This window comes from Chelmon rostratus, chromosome 23, assembly GCF_017976325.1.
Source record: "Chelmon rostratus isolate fCheRos1 chromosome 23, fCheRos1.pri, whole genome shotgun sequence".
In the NCBI taxonomy this organism is placed as follows: domain Eukaryota; kingdom Metazoa; phylum Chordata; class Actinopteri; order Chaetodontiformes; family Chaetodontidae; genus Chelmon; species Chelmon rostratus.
The window spans coordinates 13031783-13056207 of NC_055680.1; the positions used below are offsets into that span (position 1 = coordinate 13031783).

A 24425-nucleotide genomic window follows, 5' to 3' on the forward strand; every position below is an offset into this window, starting at 1 on the left:
TACCGCACTCTGTCCACAATGCACACATGAAATGTAACATTACAGAGCTCTTGTAAAAGAGAGTGTGTACCACAAGCTTCCCCCACCATTTTTTCGTGTGTGTTTGCACTCGAGGAAGCCATATCTGCCCCTCTCAACCCGTCCATTGCTCTGTCCACCCCCAGTGAAACCGAATGCAAATGTCTCATTGCACTCTACAGCATCTAAACCCGTCTGTTGAATTTTGCTGTGGGGAAATCAGGAGAATGTGGGAGGGAAGGGGAGGGCTTAAAGTGATGGGGGAGGGGTAAAGAGGGCATTGTGGAATAGTAATGAAGGGGAGTATTGATCAGAGTCACATGATCTTAAAAACCAAAGAGGCATGGGAGGGTGCTTGGTTGGGGTGCCAGTTAGATGTCTTCTAGAAAAGCCAATTCGATTTTTCTCCCACAGTGAAACGGGAGGGGTAAAGGTACAAACAAATAGCTCAATAAAATAGAGGGAAAGAAACAAACTCTCATTTAAAAAGTAAAAGAAAAATACAAAAACAACAGCAACAAAAGCAGAATAGTAATGAAAACGTTAGTGACTTTAAAGATGAAATAGTAGAAGTGTTAAGTAATACTCAAAGTTATCTCTAATGACACAAAATAAATAAAAGCTGTCAGAGGAGAGGATGCAGTCGGGGCTCTCGGGTGAAGGAGGGTCGTTGCTCTCTCTCTCTCTCTCTTTCTCTCTCTCTTTCTCTCTCGCTTGCTCGCTCTCTCTCGCTCTCTGTCCCTCTCTTTCTCCATCTCCCCCTCTCCACCTCTCTCTCTCCTCTCCCTGTCACCTCTCACTCTTCACGGAGCTGCAGGCGGTAGCGGCTGTAGCGGATCTGGAAGAAGAGCCTCTCCAGTGGCGAGCGACTCATCCCGGGGAGCCTGTAGTCCTCGCTCTGGCCCGTTCGGCGGAAGCCCAGCGACTCGTACAGCTTGTGGGCGGCCAACTTGACAGCTGTCGTGCCGAGGACCACGGCGGCGTAGTTGTTGCGCACGGCGAACTCCAGAACGCGACGACCCAGCGCCTTCGCAATGCCTTTGCCGCGGTAGCGAGAGTCCACCGACATGCGTCGCAGCTCGACCGTGTTGTCGTCCTCGCGGCCTTGTGCCGCCACAATCCCCACCACACGTCCGTCGAGAACCGCCACCCAGAAACAGGAGCCTGACAGAAACAAGAGACGATAAATTGGATAAAATTAGTGTGAGTCAACTGTTGCAAATGCTTTAGATAAAAATAAATGCTTAAAGGATTAGTTCAACACTCTGGGAAGTTTTGCAGAGCATAAAGATGAGATTGATACCACTCTCATGCCTGTGAGATACATTTGAAGCTAGAGCCAGTGGCTAGTTAGCTTAGCTTAGCATAAAGACTGGAAACATAGGGAAACAGCTAGCCTAGCTCTGTCCGACGGTAACAAAATTGGCCTCTTCACTTCTAAAATGCACTAATTAACACAAGTACATCTCACATATACAGCAAATGTGAAACAAGAGGTTGTGGTTTAGCTGACATGTCTAATGTGTTTGATGGATTCTGGACTGAGCCAGTGAATTCAGTTTCACTACGACACCCTCTGTCCTTAGATCCTCAATTTGGATAAGGAAAAACTTCCCATGGCTAGCGGTTTCCCCCTGGTTCTAGTCTTTGTGCTACGCTAAGCTAACCTGCTGCTGATGGGAGCTACATGCCATGCAGACATAAGAGTGGTATCAGTCTTCTTATCTAAGTCTCGGCAAGAAAGCAAATCGTTTCCAGAGATGTCAAGCTATTCCTTTAAGATTTAAAGTTAAAGGACAAGGCTTTTAAGCACTAATTTTTTTTTTTTGTAGGGGTAGTTAACACAGCTGCTCCAATACACCGTAAAGCTCAAGACCGTGTTTCAAATCACGCAGATTAATTTCACAAAATATGCTTCATGAATGGCCTCAAACAGCAAACTAATATTTTGGATGGGTTAAGGAATTTCTGGGAGGAGAGTGTTTAACACCAGAGACTCAAATCAAAATGAGCGTCCTGTGTTTCCATTATGTTGCATCATGTTATAATGGTTTAAATGCTCTGTGAGGACAGAATAGAAGAAGGGATGCAGGGAGTAGATGAATGAGGAGGGTGAGTGTCTGACTGGTCCTTAATGGCATTAACCACTCGGTGAGACGCTGGTGATTAAAAGGCGTGACGGAGCGGCCACTTATTGTTCACGGTGTAGTGGAGCAGAAACACTGGGCTCATGGGACAGAGAGGTTTTGGGGGCGTTAGATACAGAAATTTGGCATTTTTCAAGTTTACATAGACAATAACAACAACATTGGCATTTTTACAGCAGCTCATACAGTGTCAGACACTCAGACAAACACTGGTAACAGATAAAAAGACTAATACACAGAGACAGACAGTGTTAGACCAATGCAGATAAAAATGTCAGCAGACAATGCTCCTCCACCAAAATACCCCTTTGAACTGGAATATCAACCCGTTAAAATATTGATCTACAATCGTGCTGCAGTTTATAAGCTGCCCACTTTGACAGTTTGAGAGTTTATGCTATTGAATTGTTTTGCTATGACAATAATTTAGGTTTTTAGGACAAAACTATTGAACTTAAACTATCAAACTATTAAACTGAGCTGCAGAACATTTATTTTTTTAATTCTAACTTGAATTCTCTGTTGTCGGCTGCGTCAGCAGCTGCAGTCATCATCAGCTTCCGAGCTAGAAAATATGACTCACTAGTTCACAGGGGGTTAAATACCTGGCTAAAAGCACAGAGAAAAATGTCACAAGTAAATAACGTTATGGGTCGTCACGCATCTTTTGAAATCATTCCCCTTTGAATCTTAAACAGGCGGTTTTTAAAACGAACATAGCACATAGGTGGATATCCATGCTTGATTTCCTTTACTGATCATAATCTTTCAAGGAAAATGACCCTCTCGACCTCCTGTTGTTATTATGTAACCATGTTCAAACAGCCTCTCCATCACTGTCAGCAGTATTTACGGCATGTGTTGGCAGTGCTGACATTGTTTTGTACTAAAATGCCATCTGTTTGTTATAGATAAAGTAAATCGGACTATTCCGTGACTGGCAAAAATCTGTGTCCGTCTGTCCATGAGCTCTGAATCCTAATTCTCTCCCTCTCTGCCCTTACCTTTACACATAATCTCCCCTCTCCTTTATTTCTGCTGAATCTCTCACTCATACACACACAAACAGGCAGCGACATTAAAACCGTGCTCCTGCTGGAGTCCTGTGTGTTAGGAGGGATTTGATGCCCCTGCAGGCCCATGTTAAGCTGATCCGGAGGCTTCTGTTACTGAATCAAACAACTGTCATATGTAGGCTGCAGCTGCAACAGGAAAACCCGAGTACTCCCCGCCCTGATAGCTAGACAGGGGTATGATATCACCGGGAGACTGCCTAATCCGACTAATCTGTTAGGGGAGCTGTAATTTTGAATGATGTTATAAGATAAATAGCTCCCTGAAGTGCTAAAACATCTTGAATAACCCAAAACAACAAATAAGGGCATCCCTGTTTTTTAGATTCACTGTCTGGACGAATCAAAGTCACTGGTGGGAAAACGTGTGAACAGGAAGTGATCAAAAACTTGGTCCTGTTCACTGTCTCTGAAGAAATGTAGGCCAGATGACTGTGCAGTTCATCAGCGTTACATTTGGGCAATAAAAGTCTTTCAACCCTTAAACTCAAAAAGCAATCAAATAGTCATTTCCTGCTTCCATTTCCGCACTTACACTATAAAGTTGACGAGGAGGAGCTTCGATGGACGACTGTAAATCTGAGTCATGCAGACAATCTTTTAAACAGTCTGAAGTGGTTAAGCGTCTCGCCGTCTTCACTAATGCTATGGAATGATGTTTCATTATAGGCAGATGTCAAAGCCGCAGTGTCAACTCCTGCGGCACTCTCCCGGCTTTATTATGCTCGTGCATGTGTGTCTCTTGGAGGCGTGGGGGGGGTATGCTTCCATAAAGCCCTCCTGACCATCTGTCTGAACTGAGCCGGTGCCAGGAATGAGGACAGCACAGGGCGGCACACACGCCAGCCACCTCTCTGCCTGTCAAACTGCATGGATTACTTAACTCTGCCTCAAAATCACTTAGATCACATGAAACAATGAACTATAGTGGAAAAAAATCCCTCACAGAAATATTACATCCCTCTTCGTCCCTCCTCTTCCTCTGACTCTGCTTTTCTTGTGGAAGCTGAGCACATATTGACCTCTAGGTTTCCTGACATCACAGCTCAAGGAACTTCACATCTGACACCGCAACTATTAAACTGCATGGACTTGGTTTAGCTATCATTATTTCTGCTGGGAGCTGCACTTCCTAGAGATAGAGAGAGATGGTGAAGGAGATGGAAAAAACAAAAGGGAGAGAGATAAAGTTAGAGGAGGAGGCGTGTTGGAGGAGGCATAACGCTATGCTCCAAAAGGCTGTTTCTATGAGATTACGATGCTCTAGACTCATTAAGTGTGCAGATCTGCAGCTGAAATGTCACGTTTGATCCAAAATAAGGGGTGCTGTGACACATACTGATGCATATGCTGTACATTCTATATAACACCCAGCATCACATCACTTATTCCAGACTCAAATATCTCAACATTCATTGGATTGACCACATTCATGGTCCCCAGAGGGTGGATCCTAATGGCTTAGTAGATCAACTGACTTTCCTTGTCAGTTGACTATAACCTGACACCTGACACCATCAGGTTGTTGTCAGGTACAGTTGTGGTGCTTGGATTGAAATATTTCAACAACCATCAGATGGATTGCCATGATATTTGGCACACAGGCTCGTGTCCCCCCGCAGGATGAATTCTAATAACTTTAAACTTTCCCTCTAGTAGCATCATTTGTTCAAAAAATTCAATTTATCAAATGCTTAGATTTATGACCAGATACCTGCCAAACAAATGATATCCATCAGCCTCAGCTGTAATATGTATTTGGTGCTAATTAGCAATGTTAGTGTGCTAAACTAAGATGGTAAGCATCATTGCACCTGCTGCACATCAGCACGTCATCATTGCTGCGTTGAGTGAGTTAGCACGCCGACGTCAGCATAGCCTCACATTGCAGAAGACTCGTCATTTTGTTAAAGATTCGCTACCTGAGATCGGGTGTTTAGTGAGTTTGTTGGCTTTCTGAGCATTATGACTTCGTCAGGCTGTAGGGAGGCTCCATTTCAAGAGTTAGACAGAGTCAGACAGACAGGGTGAGATGATCGATACTGGATTTTTCCTCTTTGTGTTTGTGTGTGTGTTGAGAGTTTGGCAGCTTGTCATAAGAATAAACAATGGATTGAGACGTGCTTGTGTCCGTCTTTGGGGGGGAAATAGGAGAATCGCCAAGTGGTTAATATTGAGGGGAATACTGAGATAAAATTGTCTGCAAACAACAAGAACCCAGATTACTTAGAGCTGTAAGTGGACTGTAAGGTTTTGGGATGGTTGATACCTTTGGATCAAGCCGGCCTCTCTCCTCTGTATCTTTCTTCCTGCTCCAATCTAACTTCTCTCGCCCCTGCTGAATACGATAACAATTCATGAGGGAGAAGCAGCTTATTCCTGCATGTCACCACAAGATTGATTGGGAAGAGGGAATGAATAAGACTCTGTTTCCCAAAAAGAGCTCAGCAGCTCTTCCTGTTGTGCTTTTCAGCAAAGCATTAAGATCCCTGTTGCTCCGGCACAGCAGCTCATTGCTAAAGAGTTCAGCTTAATACACTAGTAATACAGTGCACCGCTTGTGTTTTAGTGTGTGCACCTGAGGCCAGAATGTCATGCGAATGAGCTTACTCACTCAGAAAAAGAGAGAAGCGGGACTGTGAAGAAGAAGTCTCTAAGAGGAAGAATGAGCGGAGGAGGAGGAGGAGGGAGGCGAGGCATCTGTGTAACAGTAATAGTGATGAACCTGAATGGATCCATTATTGCTGCTAGGGTCTACAAACACGAAGGGGGGAGGTAAGGACAGAAAATCTACCATTATTACAAAGGGGGGAGGGGGACCTGAAGAAAACAAATGATCTCAAGACAAATAAATTACAGCAGAAAGTGAAGGCTTGAAAGAGAGGAAGAGCTCAGAGCGCTGGAAATCATCCGAAATGACTCTCACACAAGCGAAAATCTGACTATTGTATTCTCAATGCGACAGATCTAATTTCTTTTTAACTACTTTACAAGGATATTAATATGCCTCCGTGCATGTGTGTGGGAGTGTTGAATACTGGCTGATGTTGTGATATGAAGCCTGTATAATAACAAAAAATCGCACACATGCGCATGCACAGGGATAGTTTTTATGGTGTCTAACGAGATTATTCTCTTTTCCCTCAGATGGAACCTAGAGGGCTAATTCGGTTGATAAGCGTTCAGTCTAGACGCCGCCTCACTCTGCTGTAGATCACTTCTCTGTGAGCCAAGTGCTGTCCTGAGCTCTGTGGGTGTAAGCCCTGACAAAAGCCCGTAAATAGCTTGACTCCATCCTTTGTGTATTCTTTCCATTTGCTTTGTGTACTAATGATTAAACTGTGAATTTATTGCTGTTTTTATGCGCTATTTTTATATTGCCCCGCAGCATGTGTGTCATTCATGCTTGGTATGTTAAGCACCAGTGATTTATGTTTCAGGAGTGGCTCTGTTGCATCACTGCGTGATTAATCTGGCCATCCCAGGCGCTAAATGGTGAGTAGACATTGCTGCTGGTGTTGATATCACCACATAGTATACCTGTGGTATATTTCAGACTATGTTAAAGCATCATTTTCTATCCTAACAATCAGTTTTTACCAACTGTTGTGCTAAAAAGACTTGTATGTTGCGCTTTGTCGCGGTTGGCAATCAAACGGAATCCTATAGAACCAATGGATGCTTTTCTATATTCTTATTTTAATGTAGGACTTTTCCTTGTAGAAGAAATGCTTAAGATACTTCTGAAACTAATTTTTGCTGTGTTTACTTTAATGCAAATCCTTCCTCATGCCCTTGCATACAAACACACACAGACAGACGCCCTCCTCCTCAGGTCAGAGTGCATGCTGGGAGTATGGATTAGCCTGTCATGTTTAACTCATGCATCAGCAGTTTCTTCCTCCGTCACGGGCAAATGAGGGTGAGAGGAGGAGACCAGCGGACACGGGACACATTTCCCGATGTTTACACAAACACACAACAGTGCAATCACAAAAACAGAATCATTTATGTGTGCTGAGCCTGGATTTAACAGGGAGGAAGCCTTTAACTTGGCCTTTAAGCCCGACTCAGTATGCAAAGGATGTATTGACCTGTGTGCTGTCACACTGTACAGAGGCACACACTCACAAACACTGCACTCTTCCCTGTTGCACTTCCATTAGCTCAGACGAGCTCATTATGTGGCCCTTCACTGTTAACTTTACTGCCCTCCTGTAAGCATGCAGGCTCATGCCCATATTTTCCACTCATGCTACACTTTACTGTGCGCATGCCATTGTTCACATGGCTGCTACTGCTACAGCCTGAGCCCCTAATGTGACTCTAAGCTATTACAGTGTAGACCTCTGCCTATTGTCTCTGTGTAAACCAAGCAGGTTTGACCCAAACAGCAGAAATGACTTTTAATCTACAGAACAGACAAGTAATCGCTCACCTATTGATAGCAGCTTTTAAAATTGCCCATCTGTCGAGATCAAGCGCTGTGATTGGTCACCAGAGAGTCAAGACACATGATGCTGCAATAAATGAAGCCGCTGCTGACAGGTCATCTGCTCTTTCTAATGAATCTCTTTGTTCAGTATTGATTTAAGCAGAACGTGAAACAAAGGATACGCAAGAGCACATGCTTGCACAGTCAAAGTAATAGACTGGTGAGTTCTCCAGTTTCTAAGCGAGTGCAGGCTGGGAGCAGCAAGGACTGCGTGCCTAACACTGTGACAGGCTGAATATTTTATGGATATTAAGATTTTCGAATGGTGATATGGCGGAGAGTCAGAGGGAGCCATGCTAGCTGTTTGAGCTAGTTTCATATGTAGTGTGCAGAAACGAGAGTGGTATCCATGGTCTCATCTAACTAGAAGAAGAAACATATTTCACCAAATGTCAAACTATTCCTCTAATGTTGTTTTTCTACTAGGACTGCAACTTATTTTCAATTGGGGTTGTTTTATTAGATTTGCTTGGTCTCTAAAATGTCAGAAATTGTGAAAAAATGCCCATCAGAGTTCTTCAGAGCTGAAGAGAATATGTACACGTTGCTTGTTTTATCCAACCAACAGTCCAAAACACAAACATATTCAGTTTATAATGATAGAAAACAGAAAAGCTGTAAATTCTCACATTTCTAAAGTGGGAAACAATAAATATTTTCCCTTTTTTAACGTTTGTGAATGTGTACAATAACCTGAATGTTGCTGTTCTGCTCTAAATCTCTTTTAATTTAACCATTGCTCCTACAGCATAAAACATAGCTCGTTTCTAATTTAGCTGAGTTAATGACAATTGTCCACTGATAAATGAACCAATGAATAGTAAATTACTTTTTTCCCCCCATCGTTTTTGACAGAGACTGAATGCTGTTTCCTTGGCTGGGAGGAAACATCACTTCCTCTGTGCCAGGATGATGGATAACCCAGTTGGCTACTGCAGCACCTCCTCTGCACCTTCAGCATGGATGAGAAAGAGAAAGAGGAGGAGGAGGAGGAGGAGGAGGAGGAACGATACAGGTGGGAGAGAGAAAGAAAATGCTGTGGCTCACAAACTGCAACAGGAGGAGAGGAATAGAGAGAAAGAAGGATGCCTCATTAATCTGAGGCGTCACAAATTTACCCAGGAGGATCCTCTGTCTGTGTGCTAACCAGCAAACTGTTTATTTCTCTTTCTTTCTCACACATAATATATCTTTGAGTTGTTATCTCAGATGCCCCCATTTTCTATCCGGCACTCACCTCTTTCCCTCCCTTCACACATTTTCTCTCTCTCTCTCTCTCTCTGTCTGTCTCCCTCTCTCCGTCGCTCAGAGCTAAAATAAGCGCAGCAGGTACCGATGGAGGAAGCTGCTCTCTCCCCTGGAACTGAGCGAGCTCAAACTCCAGCCCCCACCCCCTCCAAACACACACACATAGAGGCCCAGCGAGGCTGACCGGCAGGTATTATAGCATCTCCTGCATTAGTGGGACCCTGCAGTGGTCATGACGCCTCATTAAACAGGCAGTATTACTGAATGGGTATCACATCAAGCCGGGGAGGATTTGGCTCAGTGTCTAGTGTTGCCCTAATTATATTACATTCACTTTTTAGGCACTAAGCTGCTTGAGAGTGACCTACAGTGATTGAGCAGGTGCAAGGGAAGGGGGTATGTCGGCTGCCGACTGCTTCAACGCGAGAGGAAACCTCCTTCGCTCTGTGTTTAAAGTTGTTTCCCTTTTCAGAAAAGCTTTTTCAAAACATGCCTTTTTTTGGCCTTGTGGGATTCAGCGATGGAGAGTCGTAGTAGTGGTAACTCAGGCATTGTTTTCCCGCGAGAGGAGCGAACAAGCGTGTGAACAGTGTGTGATGAGAATGGGTGCTGACGTGAACCAGGCCTGTGACACAATGAGAAACGCTGGAAAATATGTTGTGCAAATGAACACAACAGTAAAGGCGCCATAAGCAATCACTTTCACAAAGCTGGTGGAGAGGGTTGTTACTCGAGGTCGATTTAAATATTTTAGCTGCTTGCTAAAGCTCTAGAGGGCTAAATAAATAATAGCTTAGTAGCCCAGGATGTCCAGAATGCTAGCTTGCTAGTTACCTTAGCTTGTTCATTAGTGTGCCCAAAACAAAAATCGTCAGATTGCATTTTTGTGAATTATAACATAGATTTCTGTACGAACAGTGCACACAATGAAATCGCCACAAACCAAACAAGTCATGTTTTGTCTGCTCAGTTGACTCCAGTTCTCCAGGTGGAGCACAGCGTTTTATTTGGCTTCAATTGCCACAGTGTGCATAGGCTGATCAGCAAATAAAACACACACTCCTGCAGCTCCTCGACAGCTTCATGACACTGTTCAACCAGCTTCAGTACGACTCAGTGGGAGTTTAACCGTAACTAAATTAGCTCTTCTTGTTTAGAGAAACGTATAAGTCAGGTTTATCTTGAATATAAATGTGTGTTTTAGTGGTCAATCAATGCAGGTTTTTCAGTGGCTGATGCCGATATTTATTTTTTATTTATTCTTTATTTTATTTTAAATGTCAAAAATGGATCCACAGATAATAAAAAAAAACTAAACTTTGTTAAAAAAAAATCACTTAACCGCAGCAGATAGCAGCATCTCTTTGTTTCTGAGACATAATAAAAATCTGTCTTTGTACATAAATAGAAAATGACTTAACAATGTTCCCAGCAGCCTCTCTGTGTTTTTGGTCCTGATGAACAATTTATTTAACACTAATGTATTAATCACTTCAACACAGAAAAATATTTGACAGTAAAAAATGCGCATTGTCTCTGACGAGTGCAGACACCGACCGATGCCGATTGTCTCAACATGCCAGATATCAGACCAATCAATTTTTCGACCAATTAATTGATCTGTCACTGGTTTGTATTGTTCAGATTTTCCAGTGCAGAGGTAAAAAAAAAAAAGAGACCATCTGAAAGTAGTGCAGGGAATCAGGGTCTGTACAGTGATATTTTTCTTTTGTTTTTTTTGTTCGAAAAATATTTTCATTAGATTAAAGTCTGTTAATTTACAGTTTCTTTCATCAAATGCACTCTAGATGTTAACACACAATCTGTGGACATATTGATTGCCAGATTGACTGATTATTGGTTTTTTGCCTCAGAGGACAGAGCAAGATGGATGGGAAGAGGAGGAGTCAGAGTGTACAAAGAGATTTGTGCCAGCAGATGCTGTATTTTAACTGCATCTGTTTGAGTGTGTCAAACCTTCACTGAGCTGTTGAATGTGAATGATGGACTTTTGGACCAAAAGCTTTGGTAAGCCTTCCTAAAATCAACCTGACTTGAGAAATCTGAAGCCGCACTGAGAATACTGGATTTGATTGGTTTAACTCAGTCACATTCATTTCAAGCTGAGCATTTAAACATTAAATTAACTATGGATCAAAATGTGTATGAAACTCTTGCCATATCAACGTCTGTTGTTGGTAAGGAAATAAGCTTTTGTCTTTTTCTGTGCAGCCATATGCAGTTATACTCCCAACCATTGTTCCCTCAGTATGCTTTACAACCCCTCTGCCTACACACACACACACACACACACACACACTTTATTATGTGTCAAATGAAAGGGGTGGCAGCTGGCCTTAAGTGGCAGCAGAGTGATGTGGATCCATTCAGTTAGTTCCTTTATAACCCCAGCAGTCTGTGGTCACTGTACACTTACTGGAGATCACTCAATTCATATTTCGCTTAATCGTCAAAAACATGTTAAGAATTCTTTGTCTCCCTTTCTCCTCGTCTTTGGATCTCTTTCTGCATTTAAATTCGCGTTCCTCCATTAAGTTGATTAATTGCTGGGTTGCAGCAACACAGCATTTATATTCTGCGACGCTCCGATCGATCATCGCCATCCGCCACCGCCAGACGTCTCGGTTGCTAAAAAATTAATTAAAAATGACGTTTAGAGCTCCAAAAGACGAAGCCTTTTAAGTCTTACTGCGTCAAACACACAAAGACACACACAGTCTTACATGTTTTCATACACATGCAGCAAACTCTTGAATAGACAAATTATCGTCATCGTTATTGTGGCTGTTAATCTTGAATCTTAGCCATATCGGGTAAAACGACTCGTCTCACTGGTTGCTACAGTGCGCCTACCCAGAGTGCATTCTGAGACGTTGACAGATGAGTGCACACAATCCTAGCATATGCTGTTTCAGTGCTGTTGGAAAGACTCAGTCGAAAATTTTTATTGTTGACAAGCCTTTAATATCTGATTCTAGCAATTACAACATGAGGCTGTTTTTTATCGCCATGCTGAGGTGTGTTACTGTTTGCTGGTCTACGGCTAGCAGGCTAAAAGATGGAGGAAGGATGGTTGAGTTTGGAGACGCCTCAGTTCCCCTGCTGACAAAAAAAAAAAAGCTTACAGGCCCTTAAAGTTTGCTTTCTAATACGTTTTTCTCTGTAACATTAAATATTCATGACTAAATAAGCAACAATTAAGACTTAAGTCAAACAACTCTGCAGCTGCAATCAAATTTTGACTGAATGATGCTGTGCATGGCAGTGTGTGACATCATCTTTTGTCAACAGAGCCCCACCAACTTTAAACCAGCGAAGAGGAGCAGTGAAGTCTTTTGTATAAAATAGCCCAAACTGTTTTGTATAAAATAGCCAAAACCATCGCTCCAAATAAGAAGCTGATGGAGAAAGTTTGCATTGTCTACACGATCACAAACTCTTTCCTGCTACCTGCCATGCCATCCTTGTACACACTTAGAACAAACACACACACACACACACACCACAACAAATGAGAGTGATGTGAGAGGTGCCTCTGCGTCAGGGCTGCATGGTGGTGCCCAGGTGTTCGTCCCCTCTGGGCCCATTCAGTTTGCATGGATATAATCATTAGCATTGTCCAAGAGCATTGGTGCCTGACCCCCTTTAAACCATCACGGCCCTGCAGCAATAATGGGAATGCTAAATTGCAATTGTGTATGCAGTGGATTACCAGGCCGGAGAGCACAGTGTCAGAGACAATGGGGGGGCAATTGACTGGCTTACCTAACACCTGCTTTTTAGATTGGCCACGTGGTGCTAGGTTAACAGGGGATAAATGTGTCCAAGAAGTTCCAAGGCAGGGGAACGCATGCATGAAAATGTGTGACGCGTTTGTGCTCGGCCGTCACTCGGAACTCCGCGCCTGGAGAGAATGAACACTTTGAGATGACACTAGAGGGGGATTGATTTTTCCCAATTAGGAGCTTTAGCGAAGGAAATGAGCCCTGCCGACACGGAGTGCACTGCAGAAAGTGTATCAGCAGTTTTCCTCCGTGCAATCAATAGCCCTGTGATGCAGCAACACCCCCAACCCTCCCTCCCAGCCCGTGACCAAGGGGAGCTCGGAGAGGAAGCAAGTGGGGGAAGGAGAGGAGAACGGGATGGGGAGGAGGGCTGGGAGAGAAGGGTGGAGGAGAAGGGAAAAGCAGAGAGAGGACCTGCATATTTGATGAGTTGCCTCTGGATTGCCTGAAGACTCTGTAGACTGAGACAGTTTTACAGTTTCAAGTATATATAAGTCACTTTGCCTTTCATCTACTTATTCTTTGTCTTCTCTCCCTCCTGCTGTGGCAAAGTTACAGACCCAAACTTTTTCAAACCAGTTCTGGTGGCGGAGCATTGCCGAAAGACAAACCTATCTCATTGGTCGCACAATAGTGAGAAGGGTGGCGTTCCTCCCTCGTCTTACCTGTGGGTGTCATGTAATAAGCCTCTATGTCAGCCATGTCCGTGTGCAGAGCACAGTCCAGATAACTCTGGATAACTTTCCTGCTGTAGTAGTAGCGCGCGCCCATGAGAATGAGGGGCGCGCAGCAGGTCAGCGTGACGGATTTGGTCACGAAAAAGCACATTACTATGGAGAAATGGAAGAAAAATAAACGAAACCTGTCAGAAAAGAGAATCACATGTTTGATTTTGGCGGAATTCAACCCCACACAGACACAGAAGAAAAAAGAGCAGAGGCAATGTGACATTTGCAAGCAGCAGCAAGTGAAGACAGTTGCATCAAATTCCTGAGCATTTTGATAAAGAGAGATAAAGATCCGGTGTTACACAAGGCAGCAAAGTAACATCTCATCAGACTGTGAAGTGAGGCACGTTATTAGAGCTGCAGGAGCACAACATTTGACAGGGTGAAGCCTTGAGGTTCTCAATAGAGACATGTTAGTACTGAATTCATCAAACCCGTTCGGTCCATGTTGGAGTAATTAGTCGGATGTGACGCTGGGGGGCGCAACGGGAAACACAAACAAGCAGGCTGGATGCTGCAGAGCATGTTGCGTGGCATGCAATAACCTAGTAGTTAGTTTACTCCACTGCACCCCAGCGTGGTGTGAGACGCTGACAGGGTATTCCATCAAAGAGAGTTCTGACTCAAAACCACCTCGACGCGTTCAGGCCGCGGTGAAGCAGAATTTGGTGGATTTTTCAGGCGTGACTATACTGTTTTTTGACTTGCGTGAGTCTGATTGACGCCAATATGACACATTAGGGTACGGCTTCCTGTTAACGCTGTTGAGATTTTAAGCGGGTAACAGCTTGTTTGATTTCGTCGTGCGTAACGGCGCCGGTCACGATACATGAGGCTTTTGAATCTGCGCCGGCAACATCAACAAAAGCCAAGCGAGATCAGTGCATGACTGGCGCATTGGCTGCTGTGCAGAGGCGGGGGTTTGGGGAGGGGGGTTGGGGGTTGCGCGGGGGAGCGCTTTTTGGGTACGTGCGCGCACCCCGTGGGCCAATCCTAAAATTCATTCACTCATTCATTAACGGCACCGGCATGTCATCACATCAGCAGCGGGCCAGCCGGTTATACACGTGCACCATGCGCCTGGCCATGCCTTTTGTTGCATGATGAGCAACATGCCGTTTGGTTTGCGTGGGATTTAAGACAAGGTCCTCAAATAAATCACATTAGGATGCAAACATCAAAAGAGGCGCATTAACCTACAGTGTGACGTGAGCTTAGAAACAACTTAATTCATATGAGGGATGATGTTGAACTTTTTTTATATGATTAGAAAAGTGGGTCTGAAACCAAACACGGGAATAAATAAGCCGGTATAGAACATGATGCAAGGTAATGAGGGTACTTACCTGTCAGAAGAGCATATAAAAACTGAGTCTTGGGCTGCTGCCTGAGCCCCCTAAACGCCGTGTTGGGTATCCTCTCCATAATACCCTCGTAAAAGATGCGCCGCACCTCCTCTTGATCCCCGCGCTCGAACTCGCGGATAAAAACCGCATCTTTCCTCACATCCTTGGTCTCGGCGGGGTTCAGAGCCGCGCTGGACGGAGGAGAGCTCCACATGATCGACTCTTTTTTGGTCCCAGGTATAGCATCGTGTTCGTCCGCAACAATTTTAGTCTCGCAAACCATTTTGGGAGACGAAAAATGCATGCAACTGGCGGCGAAAAAACAACTACAGTTGGGAAAAAACGGGGGGAAGAATGAGTGCGAAAATGGATGATGCGTGAGGTTTTGTTAAAAAACAGAGAAACGATGAAAGGGAGAAGACGAAGGGGGATGTTCTGCTGCAACCCTGAGCGTTTCTGACGACCAAGACTTGCCGGTGTGATTCAAGCAGTATTTATAAACGAGCAGGGCGGGTAGATTCAGGTTCAGGGGTTGGGGTGGTCCTCTCGCTGCACAGATTGGTGGAAGCGGTGCGCCGTTAAATGCTGATGGACGAGGGAGGAGGGGGAGACAGACACGGTCGCTCTCTCCGCATCTGATCGGGCTTGTGTGCGCCGGCGAAATGTGTATTTTGAGGATGTGGGCTGGGGGTGGGGGGTGCGATGGCGAGGTTGCGTGGCGAGGTTGCGTAGAGAGGTTGTTTCTGAACAGGGCTGTCTTCATTATGTCGTTCAGTGAGGAGGATCCCCTGTTTGTTGAGGTGCCGCGGCTGTGAGGGATGCGAAACGCAGCACAAAGGCGCAAGGTAACGCGGGGGCGATGCGTCAAACAGGAGGAAACCCGAGCAGAAGGGCGAATGCAGCTTAGAAACCCTCTTAGGCTGTTTAGAATTAAAAGTGGAGCTAATGGCAGTTCATAATGTATGCTTGTAATTAAATCCGAGGTGAAAGCTGTTAGATTTAGCTGTGGACCCTTGTCAGTGCTCTTAAACGCAGCATATCGCTGGACATCTCTGTTGTTGCGCAGATACACTGTGAGTGAGGGGGTGGGAGAGCTCCTGATATAAGACACATAGATTTCTGTGCTGACATGAATCGACATTAAAAGGACACTATAAAGCCCCCAGCTCGGCCGGTGGTCGCCCTGCTGTCCGGGCTCACAGGGGGCTGTGTGCAGCCTCCTCCGCCTGTTGACTGACAGCTCTGCTGCACTGCAGTGATTCCTCCACGGCTTCCCTTCGCTTTGTCACCCCGCTCCTGTCACACACCAGCCTCGACATGGAGATCATATCTCGCCTCGCTGCCTGTCCGACCCCCCCAAGTTGCCCGTCTGTCGGCGGCTTGCACCGTACACGAAGCACCCGTGACGACAAAACCGGCTTCACGCACGGCGGCGGTGTTGGTGATGGTGGTGATGATGCTTGATCCGGCCCTTTGTTGTCCCCCGACACTCCCTATCATTAACCGTGACTGCTGTTAAACAGAGTCAAGCTTTCATGCACAAAAGTTCTGCCCTGATTTGCGTGCTTTTATTTTGACAGCTTCGACATAACGGGGATGAGGTGAGATTGATGTTTGTAGTTAATGTCAATAGTTTCACCACCTGTCAAAGATGAGGAAATGAGTGGAACGATAACAGCATGCAGTATGAGGATGCTGAACAGCTGGACAACAATGGGACAGCACTATTATTGCGCACCAGTGGCACGCGGTACTAGCCCTGCATGGATGTTATCATATAAAGTTTTCGTTGCCGCTGTCATTAATCTAAATCCACATTTTCGTTGAGAACATCTCAAAAACCTGCAGCTCTTTGTGGGGGCGTGGAACCTCGCAGGGCCACAGTCGCATAAAGCAGAACTAGTTTGAACTGGATCATCAGATGCAACCTGCTATTGATAAGGCTGCATCCACCCCCACCCCCTCCTCCTTAAGGTATCCCCCGCCCCCTCCTCCCAGCCATAGAGCTGCTGGAGGAGGAGGAGGAGGTGGAGGTGGGCAGACAGATAACCTGCAGAGGGTAAAAAAAAAACCCTCACATACTCTACTCAGTCCGGACATTAGCTCTACAAAAATGCGGTAGAAAGGTGTTTTTTCTACGCATCAGCATCTGCTCTGCAGCGGCTCTCACCACGCCGACCGGGTGGAAGATGCTCTGAGCATGCGCAGTGCTTCCTTTTTGGTTGACTCCTGGCGGTGCTGCGTTCAAGTGCCGTCGGTAATGTTGCAAACATGAAACGGCAAAGTTGTAAAACATTAGATTTTCGAGGATAAAGAAGCTCCATGATAGAAAACAATTATATGACAACCCCTCAAGCTGATGAGAAATATAATAAAAAAGACATATTAATGAGATTTTCAGACATTCTTTATATATAAGTAAGTCTGTGCCATGAGTTTGACATCCACCAAAACATTTTTCTGTCTGTTTTCTCAAACATCATCACATCAGAAATGAAGAAACTCAAAAAGCCTGCCAAGACAGCAGCAGGTGTTTGTTTTGGATGTGTTGGAAGATGGAGAAGATGGACGTCATGAAGGAGGTGTAGTAACCTCAGCTTGAGGCTGCTTCCTGCTTCGATATGAACACAGACTGCTCTTGTTTAAACTATATTTGACAGTCTGAGGGATTTTCATAATTGGTCACAAAGGGTTCGAAGATGACAAGGCTGAAGTAGCTGAAAAGCACGCCCCACTTTTGGAGAAGTTGGTGGTATCTGTGCAGAACTGACACCGAGACATGACAAGACACACGCTCGTCCATCATGTCTGCCAAGGCGGGCATCATTCTCCTCCACCTTAAAGTAGGACATAAGCAGTAGTGAAGAAAAAGGGGCACAAATATTATCCATCCCTTTAACTTCCTCCCTTTGTTTAAAAGACTGAGACGTGTCCGAACCAGGACAGCCAGGTCGTTTAACAGCACTCACCCAGCAGCAGCTTGTGCACTTAAGTCACTAATGTGCTGTTAGTGTTCCTGTCTATTAGACACTGTAAGGGTGTGTAAACAGGGATCTACAGCATAGCGGGTTAGTGGTACTGATAGCATCCCTGTGGGAATGCTTGTTTTAATCATTTATTATTTATCAAATCATTGTTTTTATGAGCCAAGATGATCGCTGCGTGTGATGTGATGTCTTTGTTTGTGTCTGTTTCTTGTGAGCTGACCAAACCAAATTCCTGTGAAGTGTGCTGAAAGGGCGATAAAGTTTTCAATCTTGATGCAAGATTGCCAAAAACATCAACACATTCATCACTGAATCTTTATTCTAACAAGATGTGTGTTTGACTGACACATCAGATCAGCCAATAAGGAGAGCAACAGACTTAGACACATATCATCTGAAAAATAAGGGTTTTGTAACAGCTACTGGCAGCCATAGACACTTTTCACTATGTGTCAGTTTTTCAGCCAGAGTTATTATTTCCGACAGCTTGTAAATGCACTGTAACTGTATCTACAATACAAATCACATTTGCTTGTTCATGTTTCATCAAGGGGACACAAAAGAGTCTTAACATAAGCATAAAAGCAGCCGAACAACAGGTGACAACGAGATGCCTGTCACATGTCCGATGGTGTGACTGGTGATGGCCGTTAAGCAGAAGCGAGCGCAAATGGATTTTAAGCGGTGCAGTTATAATGCTTCAAATACCACAAACGCTAACTAAATACCTGCACTGCCCACACTAAAGTGCTGGTTAGTGCAGGTACAAGGTTTAAGAAATTGCACCAGCATGTCCACGAACCTTGCTTACTAGCCACATTAGCTGCGCTGAGCAGATTTAATAGTCATTTACATACTATAGATGCTCTGTGCACACCAGAAGCTGTGTCAGATCCCACGCTACATACAAATACTACAGAATATACGTGCCTTTATCTGCATGATTAGCATTCTAGCATGCTAGCATTTCTCTGAAACAGCTGATTATCTGCACGAAATTCCATGAAATCCATCCAATATTCCTCATGATAATTCACTCTAGATCAAAACATGGTTCTAAATAAATACACTTCAAACAGATATGTCCACAAGTACAGAGTGTGTTGGTATTATCCACATTAACAGAGCCGTTCATCCCTGGATAGAGCCCATATTGTTCTAATAATCTTAAATGTGACCTCTAACACTCTGTGTTTTCCTGCAGCTGAGGGCTGAGGGAACCCCCCCTCCAAAGGTCACATCGTGCCACTGCTGCCTCTCCTGCTTCTGCTCCTGCTGTGACCTCCTGAGTCTTTTCAGCGACGTTTAAGGCAAGTTTAAGGCTTCAAACAAAGGCAAGTTTATCTGTGTGGCGCTTCAACAGCAAGGCAATTCAAAGTACTATAACTAAGAGTGCTTTAACTAAAATGCAGGGCCCCTGGGCACAGACATGTAACCCCTCCTACCTATCAGAGCATCCCCACCCCCACACTGCACATTGCTTGCAGCCATCTTGCATCTCTTCCTGTCTTTTTTTTTTTTTTTTTTTTTGACAGGTTAACCTGACCTCTAAACTTCTGCAGTTAATCCTAAACTTTTGTATTTCCATCTTGCTGGAGATGAAAAGAGGCAAAATCTTTCCCAGAGCTGCCTGCTTCAGCAGACACTCCTCTCCACAGATATGAACAATTACCACAGCTCACTATGAAACGTGATATAGAAGACCATCCAAGCAAACCTGCAACGCAGATTGCGTTGTGTAAAGAGCTTTTCTGCACTCAAATATATTAGAAATTTCTATTTCTTTTAATGTAGGTTCACTGTAGCAGCCTGCCGGCTAAATAAAAAATAAAATTAAAGAAAAATCTGCTCTTACTGTTTGCAAATACAGCAGATCAAAGAATCAGGAGCGAAATACGAGGGAAAAGTGAAATGTTAATGGCTTTGGGAGCTCCTGAGCCTTGCAGAATTTACAGTATGTAAATATGCTTTTTGTACTGAATATGTTTTAAAAGAGAGGATAATACATTTTTTACAAACTTTTATAAATATATTTGAATTACATTTTTAAAATAGCCTTTAACTGCTTTTATTTGCATCTCATCCAAAACCTTTTTTTTTTATTCCTACAGATGCACTGTTTTATGATTTAATATATGTTTAGTATTTTTTACTGAAAATATAATTTAATTTCCCTTTTTTTTTTATTGTAGGACTTGTGTTATCTGGTATGCTTTCATATGACATATACAGTGGTGGAAGCCCTTTTCAGATCCCTAAGAAAAGTAGAAATGCTCCATTACAATTAAAACTAACTTAAAATTAATAGTAAATTAGTTAGTAAAAGCACAGCAGTATCAGAAAAATACTCATGCATGATGACCACTACACGCCATGTATCATATATATGTACTTATTATACGAGCAAAATGAAGCAAAATGAAATTTGACTATATAAAGAAAAAAATATATTAAAAAGTATGTCAAAAAATACGTATTGCCCCAATTGCTGTGGAAAAGCAACATGCTGCCTTTAGATTAAAAACAATAATAGTGACCCAACGACAAAAGTAAAAGTGTGCGTGTGTGCGTGCCCGTCCTGACTCACAACCAGAGGACTGTCTCCCTCTTGTGGTCACAGGTCAGAGGCACAGTGCCGTCCTGTAATTTATTGTGGTTTGTGAGACATGGAAATGAGGTGATTGATCTGTGGCCATAATCATGACGTGTTCTAACTGACCACTCGTTCTTCTCCAAACAGGTTCCTGTTAAGATGAAGCAGCTGAGAGCAACCCCGGCTAATGGGAAGGAATGGAAGAATTCCCCTCGACCAGTGAATGATGTCGGCCTTAAGATGTTTTGCGTACATTTCTCGACCTCGGGTGTGGAAGGTAGCTTCAGCACAGACTGAGCCAAATACAGGAAACATGAACAAATGTGGAACAGGCTTCCTTTAATATTATGCTCTTAAAGGAGAGCCAAAGCTTTGGTTGGAGATGCTATAAACCTTACCAGCTCACCCGTAGATGTAAGCATCACAGTAACTGGATTTATTACATCTGTGGGTGTGTCTATGGAAATAAATTGGTAATTCACTGTATATGGATGCATCATTTAAATATATGCTACACCTATGTGCCACTTTCTGACAGTTTTTCCTCTGACAACATTGACATTGGCTTTAAAACAGGAAATGTGCAACAATAGCCGGGTACTATAGACTGAAACTGAGACAACATATTTATCACCTGATCGTCCACAGTGTGTCTGTGTAATGTGAGCAGCAAAAACCAAATTTCAAGAACAGGGGGAGATTAAAAAAAGTCAGCTGCTGATTGAATCTTTTTAATTTGATTCCTGTACCTTAAACATGTAAAGACCTTTGACGTTGAAGTATTTCACAATTTCCTTTTAGCCCGTAACCAAGTGTGTGCTGCAGGGACACACCGGGTTATTTCTCATCCAGCATTGGAGCAACTGCTCTAAAAGCCACATCAGCAGACAGTGTGTCTGCATTAAGACCTCATCCTTGATTGTTGCTTATGCAGTCATCAATATTTAACAGTGAAAAACGTTATGTGCTTTAAAAATAAAGTCACTTTATGCAAATATAAAAATTCATTTCCATTTATTAAGTGTCATGAATACTGGCTTCATTGGATCCCAATTTCTCTTAAGTGTCATTACACAAATAATTATCAATTAGGGATGCTAAATATTTAAAGAACATTTTCACCTCACAAAAAATAAAACAGGACGAACAGTGATTTATGTTATTAGTTTGTTTTTTTTAATTAATCTTTAGTTTTTGCTCTAGAAATATGTAGCAGACCAAATCAAACAGTATGGTGGGCCAACTGTGGCCCATGGGGCCCGCTTTGGGCATCCCTACGACAGGGCATTGACACATAAACACACTGTATGGTTAAAACATTGATAACTGAAGGAAGAAAACTTCTCAAGTTGCCCTGGCAACCAGCTGAGGTGCATCTGCATTGTACCACATAGCCTGCAGGTGCTCTTAATTTCAAGCATCCCATGATGTCTACCTAACAATGAGTCGTCCTCTGTCACTGTCCACTCTCTGTGTCTGTCTGGTCAGACGTTTTCCAGGATTGTCATATAATGAGTTATTCATAATGGCCCAGCAAAAACATACATATGCATAATTTATATATCATCCCGTATATAACTTATGCGCTGCGATGACCGAGAATCAGACACACAGCTTAGAAGTTCCTCCAGTTCATCCAGTGGTGACTCTGAATCGTGTTTGTCATTTTTGTGTTGATGCGTTGCATCCGTTGTTAATGCCGTTGTTTTTTCCTCATCAGGAAAAGGCGTTACCAGCTGGTGAGCAGCTTTTTTTTTTTTCGCAGTTTCATTTCACACCAGCTGCTGGTCCCAGCATCTCTTGATTGTTTTGTGATGACCGCCATGTAAACACTAATCTCTGCTGCAATTTACATTGTTTGCCAGTGCTCTCCATTTTTTTCTGAAGGGGTTTGAAAATGTGTGTGTGTGTTTGGCGTCTGTGTTTTTCAGATCCATGTATCCACACCAAAGGATCTCTGGAAGTCTGATGGGAAAGTGAATGGAGTCCCCTGCTCTAAAATGGTCCACAGGAAGGAGTTCCACATTTTCCAGACTGAAAGGTGATACCTTCGTCAATTGAGAAAATAGCGTTTAGAGTAGCTTAAGTATTTGTTTTCCAGACTTTAGTTCATATGTTGGATGAAACCGTTTTTTTTCTCAACAGACCTCTCCCAAATGAATCAGCATTTCTGAGCATGTCTGGTTGCAGCAAAATCAAAATATCCTGACTGATAACATTTACCATAACTCAGGATCTGAGACTGTCCCATCTGGTACTCACAACAAATGAAAAATGCTTAAATATCAGACAAAATGAGGGTGTTTGATCAAATTAATACCACTTGAGCCATTAAATGACCACTTTCCATGAAGGATGGCTGGTCGAAATACCACAAGGTCCCCCTTTAGCAAGACATTTTTTTATAATACACCCGCCTCCATCTCCGTCTGCTCTCATGATGGCATATAGAGAAATGTCACTGTGTTGAAAATGTGCGCTTCACTTTGAGGTCAGAAACAAGCAAGCAGACGAGTCTCAACGATAAACTTAAATCGATAGATAAATGGTTGAGGTGCATTAGCTAAAAGGAAATGAACAGTTCAAATGTTACCTAAAAGTAATGAATAAACAATTAAAATATTTAGCTAAAGTAATGGATATACACTTTAAATAGTTAGCTAATGCTAAACTGTTCAAATGGTTAGCTAAAAGTAATTGTGAACAATGGAAGTTAGCCAAAAAGTCATGAAGTTCAAATTGTTAGCTGGATGAATGTTGGAAATTGTTTGCTAAAACTTATAGATTAACAGTGGAAAAAGCTAAAAGTATTGGATAAACAACTCAGATATGTTGCTAAAGTAATGGGTATACAGATTAATTAGCTAGCTGATAATAAACAGTTTAAATGGTTAGCTAAAAGTAATAAATAAACAATTCAATAGCTTAAGTAATGGATATACTGTTTGAATAGTTAGCTAATGCTTAACAGTTCAGATGGTTAGCTAAAAGTAATGGATGAACAATGGAAGTTAGCTACAAGTCATAAAGTTAAAATTGTTAGCTTGATAAACGATTGAAATTATTAGCTAAAACTAATGGATTAACTGTGGAAATAGCTGAACGTAATGAATAAACAGTTCAAGTGGAAAGCTAAAAATAGTGAATTAACAATTAAAATATGTTGCTAAAATGATCTATATACAGTTAAGATAGTTAGCTAATGATAAACAGTTCAGATGGTTAGCTAAAAGTCCTGGATGAACAATGGAAGTTAGCTAAAAGTCATGAAGTTCAAATTCTAGCTTGATAAATGGTGGAAATTGTAAAACGGATTAATAGTGGAAACAGCTAAAAGTGATGAATATGATTAGCTAAAAGTATTGAATGATTAGCTGGTGATAGATAATAGCTGAAGGTAACAGATAAACAATAAACAATAGTCCCATTTATGTAATCAATAGGTTTATAGCATCCAGTCTAAAACCAGTTGCAAATAACACATTTAAGATGTGACGAGTGGTGTGGATAAAGGGGTACAGGCCCCTTTAATGAGGGGGTATTAGTTAAAAAAAGACTGGGAAACACCACTCTAATTTTCTTATAAAAATAATATGTTCCTCTATGTGAAGTCTTATGCTATCACTGACATCTGGCCTTTCCACACAGAGCACAATGCTGAATTATAGGTTTGCATGCGTCAGATTCATCCTGACTGGGTTGGCCTCTAGTGTGCTAAAAAAAAAAAAAGAGTCCCAAACTGCAAACGTTCACGGCAAGGTCAAATCAATGCCCAGGTAAGACAGGGGAATAAAAGGAGAAGCAATTGATTGAGGATTTCGCTGGCTTGCCTCCGCCAGGGAATGTCAAACAACTGGAACGATTCAGTCAGCTTTTCCTGGAGCAGATGAAAGAAAAGTTGAAGGGCTTCTGTGGAGGGAGCGAGCCAGGGAGCGAGTGGGAGAGGGAGTGAGAAAGAAAGTGGAGGCTGCTCAACAACAAGGA

At 43.0% G+C, this 24425-nt stretch overlaps 1 protein-coding gene across 1 annotated transcript; it reads right to left on the reverse strand.

Moving 5' to 3' along the window:
- Window positions 1–814: 814 nt before the first annotated feature.
- On the reverse strand, window positions 815–15165 carry nat8l (N-acetyltransferase 8-like). The gene is made up of 3 exons (XM_041965568.1): window positions 14862–15165; window positions 13453–13617; window positions 815–1182 (listed from the first exon to the last, which is right to left on the reverse strand). Exons 1-3 carry the CDS (start codon window positions 15163–15165, stop codon window positions 815–817), a joined length of 837 nt encoding a protein of 278 aa, XP_041821502.1.
- Between the last annotated feature and the right edge of the window lie 9260 nt (window positions 15166–24425).

Excerpts from the sequence above, each read along its gene's own strand:
- nat8l (XM_041965568.1), bottom strand. The coding sequence starts at position 15,165 with ATGCATTTTTCGTCTCCCAAAATGGTTTGCGAGACTAAAATTGTTGCG. Across the intron at positions 13,618-14,861 it reads TTTATATGCTCTTCTGACAG|TAATGTGCTTTTTCGTGACC; the intron begins GTAAGTACCCTC and ends ATTTCTCCATAG. Across the intron at positions 1,183-13,452 it reads TTATTACATGACACCCACAG|GCTCCTGTTTCTGGGTGGCG; the intron begins GTAAGACGAGGG and ends TGTTTCTGTCAG.